A 12,837-nucleotide genomic window follows, 5' to 3' on the forward strand; every position below is an offset into this window, starting at 1 on the left:
TTGATGTTGATAATGTCTTCTCAGTAAATCATGTTAGCACAAGGTCAATACATGTTGCACTGTTGTTGGTCTGTGAGACTGATCTGTGATCTGTGCAAAGACACTGTGTCAGTTGACCAATCAGAGCAGAGTAGGCTTACTGAAAGGTGGGGTTTAGGCAGACTGAGTCGTTGAACGGCTTCACAAGAATCGTTTGGGGATCTCTGAGAAATGGGGTAATTTTAAATTTATATTTTGAGAAAATTACAGTGTTTTTTGACCTTGCATGCATTTAAACCTGTTGTCCGGGACTTATAAATAGTGATAGGATGCTTAAAATTGTCTTCTTACTGGCTCTTTAATGTCCAATCTTTAGGAGTGACATTCAGCAAATAAAGTGAGGGAGATGAGATAATGTTTTCCTGTTATCTCCTGGATCACAGCATGAACCTCTCAGAATGGTTGAATGCAGACATCAAATTTTTTTTTAAGTTGAATTGAGAGATGCTGTTTCTACTACTCTACAGAAAAATGTAGTTAAGTGGCAAAAAAAAGTAGTTCAGTGGCACGTTATCATAGGGGAACCATTTTAAGTGCTGTATAGCAGCTGTACAGAATCTGTGTAGAACCATAAGTGGTGCTATAGTCTTGCTGTTTTGTTAAAGCGGAGTGTTATTTGCTTTAGGCCAAACTGAACAAGAATTTATTATTTTTTTATTAGACCAATGAAAAATGCACTTTAAATAAATGACACAGGCATTTGACTTGTGTGTATTTAGACTTGCAGAATGTTTACTATAGGTTGTGTAATGTTTGTTTGCACACACCCCTGAACAAAAAACGTTACAACATAATTTAAAGTTCAACTTTTTGCAGTAGCCAAAGAGATCTTTTCAGAGAGTCTGCATGAATACATTCCTTTGTAGAACTGGTAATTAACACTTTTTACCTATTTGTAATAAATAAAAAGAAATGCTAGTTTCTCTGTTTATATTCTCTATATATACAGTAAAACGATATTATGCTGAATATTTTAAATAAGCTGAATATTTTTATTTAGTATATAATTTGGATTAACTATGGATTACTATTACTGTAAAAAAACATAAGCTGGACCTTAGATTCTTTCTAAATAATTTTACAGCTTAGTTAAATGCTATAATAGTACACATTTAGCACCAACATTGTTTAAGGAGAGGCCAGAGGAAACCTGGTCCCTGGTTTAGTCTGCAGGTTTTCCAGGTCTTTATTCTCTAACTTTATAGCTCTTGAAGTTTTGTTTCTTTACAAAAGTCACTTATGTCTTGCTTGCATATGAACACAAATATTGTCTTACTATTATATGTAACGCTCCAGAATTCATGAACCAATTATGTTTTTAGTTTGGTCTGTAAAAGGTATATTGTTCATGTTATACATCAATCTTACATGTAAAAATTTCTGTAAAGTTGCTTTGTTACAATGTACATTGTGAAAGGTGCTATCCAAATAAAAATTTAACCCAAGGACTGTTACAATGTTCTTCTTACAGCTAAAAATGAAATCCTGCAAGGTATTTCTCTTTTTTCTTCTTTTGAAATTTAAGGACATCTCAACAAATGCTAAAGGTAAGACATTATTCAATGTTAAATAAGATGTGTTCAGCACCAAATAATATGTTAGTTTATAATAATTTTAATTCTCATTTTGAATAAACAATGTTTGTTTACAATGGCTGTATGATATGGTATTATCAAAGCCTATACAACCGTCTAATCTGTACCAGAAAAAATACATTTAAAAGATTTCTAAAGTTTTGACCTTAACATTTCAACTGGAACAGAATTACTGATTTTTTTCTTCTTTAATTTTTTTGTTCAAAGCAAGCTCGAGTTCAAAAATACTAGTTGTGGCAGCAACTGTGTTTAAACACAATGTAAAAAAAGTGCAACATGATATTAAAACAACTATGTTTTCCAAGTCAATTTAACCCAGGGGCGGATCTAGAAAATTATTTATGGGGTGGCAAGCGGGTGGCATGAGAACTAAAAGGGGTGGCAATGAATTAAGCATCCTTGCATGGTTGTCGTGGATACAAGAAATTACATACTATATATACTATATGCGGTGTATCCACTGGACCTCAAATTTTTATAACATAAAAAACACAACAACAAATGTTCCTATAGTTACCCAAGCAGCTACCTTTAGCATCTCTACTGTAGCACCCTTTGTCTTAATACTAAGTTAATACATACATCTTACCAATATATAAAAACACTGACTGTAACCATGATGGGCAAAGTTGAACATAATGGTATAAAGACTGTTATATAAATAAAATAGGTTTGCCTAGTTTATATTAATGTAAAACATATTTGAAGGGCACACATCTCTTTTTATCATAACCCTCTTCTTTAATCCTTTCACTCACTTCATGATAAATTTCTGTCTTTTCACTTCTTTTTAGCTATTTGCCATCCATTTCTATGTTTCTTTCTTTCATGACTTCATCTACTCCGCCTTCCACAACATATTTTTCTGTTTTATTTGTACCTTCCACTCACATAGTATTTAATTTTTCTATTCTTTTTGGCAGTGCTTTAAGTGGCCCCAAAGAGGTGCCGGTACTCTATTTTTTTTTTTTTTTTGTTTTTTTGCTGACTCGACTCCTATATTGAAGGGGTTTTATATTCAGCAGTCAACAGACGACCTTGTAAAAAATAATAAATCATTTTATAAATTTGTGGATTTGCTTGAGCTAGAAATAGCTACTGAACATAAATAAAATGTGCAAAAGGATTTTGAAAAAAATTAGAAAGAGCTACTGTAGAAAGAGCTTTTGAACATAAATAAAATGTGCAAAAGGTAGATATGTGAGTACAATTTTCAGCATGGTTAAATGCTAAAACTAGTTGTTCAGATAGAAAGAGCTTGAAAAAAAAACTTGAAAATGACACCAAGACCATGTCTATGGGGTAAGAATAACAAAATACTGGCCATTTGAAACTCTAAAGTCATTTATTTTGTCCCATTGTTTTCCATTTTGCGGGTGGTAAAACTACTGTGCACCTCGTTCAAATTCATTGAAATTTCGTTTACTTGTAGTTTAGCAATTAAACTAAATGTATATTACAATTTCAAGAATGTTTTCTGCACATCGCCTGAGGAAATCCGAAGTTGCTTCGAGGGGAACCAAACTGACAGCCCCGACAGCGGAGATTATCACGTAACTACAAGGCTTGCGTCTGACCTGCAGCTATCATTCTGGCTTGGTGGGATGTCAGCGAGTCCTCTGATTCTGACGGTGTTCTTTTACTACTCAGAGTCTTAAACAAGGAGGGAATATTACGTGTTCATTGTATTTTCATTTTAACCGAGCAGCTATGGTTGCGCGTTTCACACACAAACACACAACTCTCCAGAGCACGTTGACAGTGACTGACTGACGGACGCATGCGCTTTTAACTTGTAAACGCAAGGGTGTATGGGTAATGTAGTCTCTGCTCGCGGTGGGACGAATTAGGAAGCGTACATTAAGGGCGCTCTGAAAAGCGGCAGCGCAGCCAAATGATTAAATTGAACCTCTGATTTTTAAACAGATGTGCAAATGAGCGTTCCGGTACGCTAAAAGCACGTTCTGGGCGCACGGAGAGGTGGTGGTACGCTCAAGAGCTATTTTTAGAAGTGGCAGTACTGAGTACCGGGGCGTTCCGGCCCACTTAAAGCACTGCTTTTTGGTTAAAAAAATGGATATCAGCCTTTTTTTCATAGTATCATGGAAAATGCAGCATTAAGTTTTGTCTTTCAAGCTTTCTAAACATACACAACACTGAATAGTTTTGTCTCCTTAATGAAGACAAACAAAAACATTAGACTATATCATAACGAGCGATTTCATATGCACGTGTGGAATATTTTGATTGCTGCACACTAGCTAAAAAGACATGACGGGCTAACCCTAGAAAGAACTGCTTAAAAGATATTTACTGCTTACACAAACCTGCAGTTCAGTTGTTTTAACTACCAAGCAACTATCTCAGGCAATATTAAACAATCAACAGTTTAATTTTTGTATTTTTATCCTGATGCAACATTTATTTGTAAAATATGACCGTATTCAGTACTCTGATTTGCTGATGTGAAGCTCAACTTAATCACTTAAAGACACTAAAGAGAAAACACAATTTTTTTGCCAGCATGTGATGATGTGAGGTGCTTTATTAGATCAGAATTACTTGCTACAGACGTGAAGAGACTCTTTCTTCATGTGCATAAGTTGCACGTTCATAAACATTCTTGCCTTTCACCTCAACTATGGAAAAGTAATGTTAGTGCTTTTTATACTTTGTGCTTGCGTCCCCTATCTTTGTTTTGAGCTCGTTGTACTTTCCATCGCTCTGTTGTTGCGGGTTTGTGCGACTGCAGTGTGAGAACCGGGCTGCATGTGAGTACCTTTGGATGGGGCGATGCATGCTTTCACGGCAGTTTCCAAAAGTTTCCAACCACGCCAGAAAAGATCGCTATATTTGTCCTAGTCATTTTTTTTTAAAGTCGCTTAAAGGGGTCTAAAAAGTTTCTTAATATAGCGACAAAGTCACCAAGTTGACAAGACTGCGCAGACTTTTTTTTACACTGTAAAAGACTTTCTGAAAAGACTTTCTGCTCGGACTGACTGTGCGTGCTTGTCTTTGACCGGGTATGAACTTTGCTGCCTCTGGTTGGCTAACAATGGAAATTAAGCCAATCTATCAGATATGTGTCTCCCACCCCTAAACACATGCAGAGAAAAACTACATTGCCTTTCGGGTTAAAAGAGCCTACTCGGGTATACATTATATATATTAGGATACCAGCGCTGGGGTGGCATATGGGGTGGCAATGCTTTTATTTAGGGAGGCAACTGCCACCCCGTGCCACCCCGGTAGATCCACCCCTGATTTAACCTACTATTTTAGGTGTTTAGGTTGACATTTGAGAATCACTGCCTTATCAACCAGTCACCAACACTGCTCCCCTTTTGTTGCGGATGTACTGTATTGGTTACAGCATGTCATTTTAACCCTGTGAAATTGTAGTTTGCACCATAATAGTGCATTTATTTCCACCATCTACTAGCAGAGACTATAAACGCTACACCAACATGTTTATATAACCTATCCTGATAAATATCCTCATTTTTCAGCTACCTGCAGTATCTTCTGCCACATGGAAAAAGCTCTCACCTGGGGAGTCAGTTAGAACATTCAAAACAAACGTCTGAAAGGGTTACCTATCATACTTGGCTTCGAATCCTTTGTGGCAGAAAGAAGTTTAGCACAAAAGAGGTTATAACCGACACTCTGCTTTTGTTTTTGATTTTCTACAGAATTTTATTCTATATCCAGGCCTGGCGTCAAGGGGAGGCTTGGGTATGCTTCCCTGGCCTGCGATGATCTCAAGCTTCCCCATCCAGCCAAGCATTGGTTTCACTACGTCCGTCTTTAACCCCCCCAAATCATCTGCCCAGCCCCCCTAAAAATCTGTTCACGAAATTGTGATCATTTTGGTCCCCTTTAAATCTCATATGAAAACGGCATCAGGCTTCGGGTCCGCCCTTGTCTTTTAGTCTGCATTTTCAGCACATTTTTAAGTTCATGCTGATTCTGCAGCCATGGCACAGAGCAGAGCGAACGTGAAAGTACAATAAGTGTATATTCACTAATACTGTAGATTGAGCTTACATAATGTGATGCAGAAGCAATACAATACGCTTTACCATCCACTGCAAACAGTGTTCACCCCTTGATTATCTCCAGAGATCTTAACACCCATGAAGGCATACTTTAAAAACCATATAATATACATATAAAAATTTTTTTTTATTAAATTGGGGAAGTGATGAAAATGCAGTCAGTAAGTTAATGTAAAGGTTAAACACATATTTTTAATACAGTTGAATGCTGCATTAAATCTAAGGCCAAAACTATTAAAGAAATGTAGGGTTTTACAAAAATAAGGTTATTAAAGGAATAGCTCATAGAATAATGAAACCAACCCAATAATTTACTCACCCTCAAGCCATCCAAGATACATATAACCAACACAACTGAAATTATATTAGCAAATGTGCTTCTTCTTCCAAGCTTTATAATGGTTGTAAACAGGGCATGCAATTTTTAAGCCCCAAAAAAGTGCATCCATACTTTAATGTCCTTCACTATCATACTATACTGCTTTGGAGTGATTTGAAGGGGAATGAACATGGGGTATCTTCATTTTTATGGTGAATATCTCTTTAAGCTCTTATTTAGGGATACCAATGTTCCAAAGAGTAATTAAACATCTAGAATTATCTATTGTTTTATGTTTTCTGATAGGTTTTAATGATGCACTGTGATGTTGATGTGAATGATTCTACATCGATGCATAAAAATAACCAAATTAACTTTTTAAAACTATAAATAAAAGACTTATAATACATATTAATGCACAGTTTTATTGTTCTCTGTCTCCCCCGTGCGGCAAAGCCCCCCCCCCCATTCAAACGTTCTGTCACCGGGGCAGTCTATATCAGAGCCATATCACACTCCTACTCATATTGCTTTAATAGATATTCAGCAAGTCTGAGATCTTATTTAACATTTAAATTAGAAGCAAAATATTTAGATTTAGCTAACAAATCAGAATAATGAGGAATTAAAGATTGATTAAAAAGAATGCTGTTTCTTTTGTAGTTATTATGGATTAGTTATAAGTTATAGTAAGTTATATAGTATAGTAGTTATATAAGTTATTATTAGATTAACTTAATCCTCTCTGATTTGTCAGATTTCAGCAGGAAGGTTTGAATGTGAATGTTTATGAAATTGTCTTTCAATACAGGCGTGGATGAATGTGACGCTTTCCCCAGTATTCAACATGGACAGCTGAACAACCACACCGAACAATCTGCTGTAGTTAAATGTGATCCAGGGTTCAAACCATCACACACAGTGATCAGATGTGTCAACGGTACATGGCAGACATCCACTTGTGAATGTGAGCCTTTTTACTTTCATAACTGTTAGTAAAAAGGAATAGTGAAAAGTAACACATGTTAGCAGCTCAAAGGGTCATGGGTTTGATTCCTAGAAAACAATCATACTTGTATAGATTGTTGATAGAATGTATAGATTGAATGCACGTTGAATAAAAACACCTGCCAGACACATAAGTAAGGAAATAGGTACGAGAGGCTGTGCTGTATCGTGAATAAGTAATTGCTGAAGGGCGTTGTTAGGCACGACACGAATGGAGTGCCTGCAACCCCTTCAGCTGTTACTTATTCACGATATAGCACTTGCCTCAAGTACCTTATTGCTTTTATAAAACGGTTACCACACAATATTAAAATAAAAAAAATTAGTGCAACTTTCATGAAGTAAAATCAATAAAAAGCATTCACTAGAAAAAATTTGTCCCTGACCATGCAGAAAAATGTGTTCCAATGTGTAATATGCATGAAAGCTTAAATAAAAACAACAAACCCACATGTGTGGTTGCTAAGGGTGTTGCTTAGGGCGCAGTGATAAACAGAACCTTTGGGTGAAGTGGTCATAGCCGTGTTTTATCGTGAATAAAGCACACCTATTGACCAATCAGAATCAAGGATTGGAACTAACCGTTTTATAAATGTAAATATAATTCAGATGTTTACCCCTTCAACTATTTTGCTGTTGTTACTGGTTTTGCAGTTCCTACTGCTGTCATTCTAACATAAAATCGTTTTTCTTTCTATAACTGAATATTATGGGAGAAAAATATTGAATATAAATTGCACAAGTGTATAATGCAAAATGCTAAAGCATGTTGTTTAAGCTATTCATAAAAATGAATGTCTCTGTAGAGTTGTATAGATTAGCATAGTTAAGTAAGTCCCACTAAAGTTGATAATGCACTCATCATGTCTAAACCTCAGACATGTATTCATCTTTACAGTCAAAATGTAGCCTCTGCTTATATTATTTAATATAAGCAACGTTTGTATTCTTTAATTGTAGTTATTATAGATTCACCTAATTCTCTCTGATTTCCCCTATTTTTTAGTAGCTTTCTGTTCAAAGCCGCTTCAGGAAGTAAACAATGCTACACTGATTGATCAAATTCAAGGTGAGAGGAAATATTCACATGGAGACACAGCACACTATGAGTGTGATGAGGATTATGAATCTAATGGACAGACCATTGCTAAGTGTGATGGACCGGCCTGGATTTACTCAGAATGCATTAGTGAGTCAAATTCATTTTGTATAATATATAAATATATAAATGAATTAAAACAGTTATTGTTATTTTAAATCAAAATATTTCAATCTTGTTTAACACAGAATTGTGACCCTGTCTGTGAAGTCTTTTTTGTAATTTAATGTTTTCTAGATAAAAGCGTCTAATGTAAAGAACATTCTGTGAAATAGATCCTTGATATCTAATATTGTAGTCTATAATATCTAGTCTAATACTGAGGAAGGTCATGTCAAAAATTGAAATCAACGATTGAAATCAAACTTTAATCCTCACAATCTCATGATTTGATTATGAGACTTCAGCCTGGATTTCACAAACAGGTTCACATATTTATATTAAACAAATTCTACATTTTCATTACAGAGATAGCTCAGTGTACCAAACCGACAATGAACTTGCAGTTTGTGACCCTGTTAGATGAGAAAAAAACATTTAACAACTTTGAAGTTTTGAGATACACGTGTAATAAACCGTATGATAAAATACCTAACGGAGCTTTGATTTGTAAAGATGGAAAATGGAATGGCACATTTGACTGCACAAGTGAGTTCCCACAAAATGTTTAAAGTAATAATTATTTATATAGCACAATTAATTACAACGTCTGTTGACCAATGTGTTTCCGGAAAATCATCAAATAAACACAAGACAAACAGTACAAAGAAAAACAAACAAAAAAACGGAATAAAAAATATGACCTTAAAATCATGCAAATCTCAACACTCGTATGTTTTTGATTGTAAAGGCACAATCACTCCTACACTCTTAAAAAAAATGGTTCTATATAGTACCAAATAAGGGTTCTTCAGCTTTTAACAATAGCAGCACCCTTTTTTAGATGGTTCTATATAGAACCTTGCCTTAAAAAGTTCTACATAGAACCACAATGGTGCTATAAAGAACCCTTTCATTTATCAGCAGTCAGGGGGATTATGTTTGTTTATATATATATTTTTTATTTATTTATATCACATTATAAGGTTTAACAGTTTAAAAACAGAACTTCAAGACATCAGAAAAATGCTTTTATTTTCACTTTTTCATGACATGAGGTGTCGTACAATAATAAATATGTGTATTAAAATCACAATCAAAATAAATATATGAATTATTATGCAAATATAACATCACTACTCAAATGAGATATGGATGTTAAATAACTGCTTGAATATTAAATAAATTAACAATAAAATTGGGCAAAGACAATAACTCAAAATAGACAACAATTACATGAAATCATTAATATTATGACATATGCCACATCAAAACATGCAAATGATAATAAATACTGAATATTAACATATTATGACATTACATGCAGATGTAAACACTTTAGCACAAACAGATAGATGGCATAGAATACAAATGAATGAGATGTTAATAATACATTACTAACTGTAAAAATTAAATTCTATAGGATTGTGTCAATGTTTGTGGAAGCTAACAAAAAAGTCCATATTTTGTTTGCTGGATCATTGTACAGTACATACTCCATCCAATGTTCTTTGTTTCGTGGCAATGAAGTTGTACATTTAGTCAGATAAGAGTAAGATAAGAGATGGTCTGCTATTATCATGTTGATCTTGAGATGCAGGCTGTGATTACCACAGATTCCCATTACTTTGCAGTGGTCATCATTTGGTGGACTGTACAAGGTTGAGCATCAGGCCGAACAAGATTTGGGTCTGTCGGTCATGGGTGAAAGGATAAAACATGGAGACAAAAAGTTAAAATTAGCCTAGAGTATGCTTACATACTGTATGTAAAACATGATTTGACAGAAGTTTTAATATGATTCTGCTCAAGCTACCTGTTTTGTTAGTAAATACGTGAATGGTTGGTGAAAGATTTATTCATAAACCACTGTTATCAAGCCAATGGCCAACCTGCAGCTATCCAACTTTTAAGAGCTATAATTCACCTACAACATAATAAAAATAATAGTAAGTAATTCTGCTATTGTAAATGTGCCACAAGAACACACACACAATTTCCAAAATGTTTAAACAGTAAATAACTTTTATTTTAATGTCAGGATTGAAAGAAACATGCATACATCACCTTTAAAAACAGGATGTGTCTCTCATATCAAGCGGTCATACACACTGCCTTTACTCCCAGCATAAACAAGATTACCTCACATACGAAAACTCTGAAATATCAATAAAAAAATCTAAACACATGTTGTACCACATTCTTCTGATAATTAGTTTAATAAACTTAATGTACAATATACATGTATTAGCTTTTTAACACAGGGTTCCCCAAATCTTACCCTGGAGGGCCGGAGCACTGCAGAGTTTAGCTCCAACCCTGATCAAACACACTTGAGCAAGCTAATCAAGGTCTTCATGATCACTAGACAATCACAGGTGGATATAAGTTTGATTAGGGTTGGACCTAAACTCTGTAGTGCTCTGGCCCTCCAGGGTAAGATTTGGGGAACCCTGCTTTAACAAATCATTATCCTAAGTCATTGTTAAAGCGGAGTCCACTAAATATATCATTTAAAACAATATGATGCTTACCTGTTATAAAGGGAATGAAGCTTACAGTGTAAAGTAAAATATTTACCTGTTATATTTACATGTTTTTTATTGTAAATAACTATTATTTTAATGTCAGCATTGAAAGAAACAGGGCCGGCCCTGGCCAATTTGCTGCCCTAGGCAAGATTTCACCTGTTGCCCCAAGAATCCCAAACAATTGTGTTCCGATCATTTTGTTCATAAACTTACACAGAAACAAACTGCACAGCTTTGTCTTGTTTTTCTTTATTTTGAAAATATTTTGAAGACACACACACACACACACACACACACACACACACACACACACACACACACACACACACACACACACACACACACACACACACACACACACACACACACACACACACACACACACACACACACACACACACACACGCACACACAACACACCCTGTCAGGCATTTGATCTTGACATTGTTAGAATCGTGTCTTTTTTTACATGATTTAACACTGTACATCTAATTAAATTTTTTTTATTTTGTACAAGAAAACAGCTCTTATTAATGAATTATTGGAGCATATTGTAGTGTCTCAGGAGATCGTGCTCATTGTTAAATAGCTCTGTGGCTATACTGCACTGAAGCGGCAGTTTAAAATATAAACCCAGAATTCAGCGAACATCAAGAACAAGAAAACGGAAACAACAATCAGACAGAGACGCGGGATTTATATAACATTACACAGACCATGTTTAAATGTCGTTGTTTCTGGCCAGAAATACCAACTTGTTCACTTTGTTTGGTATTAATAAGCGGCCCATTGGAGTGTTGGCTGCTCGCCGCGGTGCTGAAGACCAAGACCCGCTCGGAAAAGATGGAAAGCATGGATGAGTCATTAGTTGGGTTAGTAAAATAACGAAATGGCTTTTAAATCGAAGAATAAAGTATTTATGTAAAGAGATATTTAAAAAAAAAAGTGTTTAAAAGTGCACAACTCTTCTCAAGTGGAAGAAAGCTATACTTTTTCCCCTTACATCAACCTATTTGAAAGCGCAGATAAAGTTGTGTTAGTAAAATAACGAAATTATAGCTTTATGTACAAAACAGTATTTATATAAAGAAATTAGATTTATATAGAGAGTTTTTTTATTAAAATAAAAGCGCAGAACTCTTCTTAAGTGGAAGTAATATAGAAAATAACTAATAATTATATAATAACGAATAATTAAAATACCCCGTTACGTTAAACAGTCGTATATATATTAGGGTTGGGCGCTTTCCAATAGGTTGCACGTAAATATCTGAGCATATGTGCCACCAGTACTCAGTCAGAGCGGGTCTTCAGCCCCGCGGCGAGCAGCAGCACTCCAATACGCAGCTTAATAATACCAAACAAAGTGAACAAGTTGGTATTTCTGTCCATAAACATTGAAATTTAAGCATGGTCTGTGTAACGTTATGTAAATCCCGCGTCTCTGTCTGATTGTTGTTTCCGTTTTCTTGTTCTTGACATTCGCTGAATTCTGGGTTTATATTTTAAACTGCCGCTTCAGTGCAGTAGCCACAGAGCTATTCAACAAATGAGCAAACTCTCCCGAGACATCACAATAAATGATTCATTAATAAGGGCTGTTTTCTTGTACAAAATTAAATATTTTAACTCTATCCCCGCCATTGACGAGATATCTCGTCAATTAAGCGAAAACGCTTCCCCGCCAATGACGAGATTTTCCGTCTTTCCGCAATACCGCTATTATCCACCAGGTCCTTCCGCAACTTTTTAAAACCGGAAGTATTGCTCTATGGCAAGTTGCTGCATGTCCGTGTCTGTTTTAAAGATCGCTCCGAATGGGATCTCTATGAAAAGTCCGTCATAAAAATGGAATTATCTCTGCTTTTTGCTCAAAATATGGTGTTTTTGCAAAAACCTACCCATATTCAAAAGCTGATTGCAAAAGAACCACTAAAGGTAGGATGAAACGGGTTTTTTTGTTTGAAAGCAGAGGGTCTGTTCTTTCATTTGGTATATTGTATGTTTATATATTTAAAGGACATTTTCTGGAAGGCATTAAACTTTGGTGAAAATCATGAAAAACGCTGGCGCTGGCTGGCAACTTTTT

At 35.2% G+C, this 12,837-nt stretch overlaps 1 protein-coding gene across 3 annotated transcripts in view; it reads left to right on the forward strand.

The window, feature by feature from the left end:
• The first annotated feature begins 820 nt into the window (after positions 1 to 820).
• Positions 821 to 12,837, forward strand: part of LOC135729588 (complement factor H-related protein 1-like) — a 30,431-nt gene continuing 18,414 nt past the window's right edge. The window contains exons 1-5 of one of the 3 annotated variants that reach the window (XM_065247359.2): positions 821 to 910; positions 1,511 to 1,586; positions 6,823 to 6,978; positions 8,029 to 8,208; positions 8,587 to 8,766. In XM_065247359.2, coding sequence (XP_065103431.1) covers positions 1,517 to 1,586; positions 6,823 to 6,978; positions 8,029 to 8,208; positions 8,587 to 8,766 — 586 coding nt within the window. In that variant the 5' untranslated portion in view covers positions 821 to 910; positions 1,511 to 1,516. Of the gene's footprint in view, positions 911 to 1,510; positions 1,587 to 6,822; positions 6,979 to 8,025; positions 8,209 to 8,586; positions 8,767 to 12,837 lie in introns of all 3 variants that reach the window. The other 2 variants (XM_065247349.2, XM_065247369.2) reach the window with 2 other exon arrangements.

This window comes from Paramisgurnus dabryanus, chromosome 24 (genome assembly GCF_030506205.2).
Source record: "Paramisgurnus dabryanus chromosome 24, PD_genome_1.1, whole genome shotgun sequence".
NCBI classification, from domain to species: Eukaryota; Metazoa; Chordata; class Actinopteri; order Cypriniformes; family Cobitidae; genus Paramisgurnus; species Paramisgurnus dabryanus.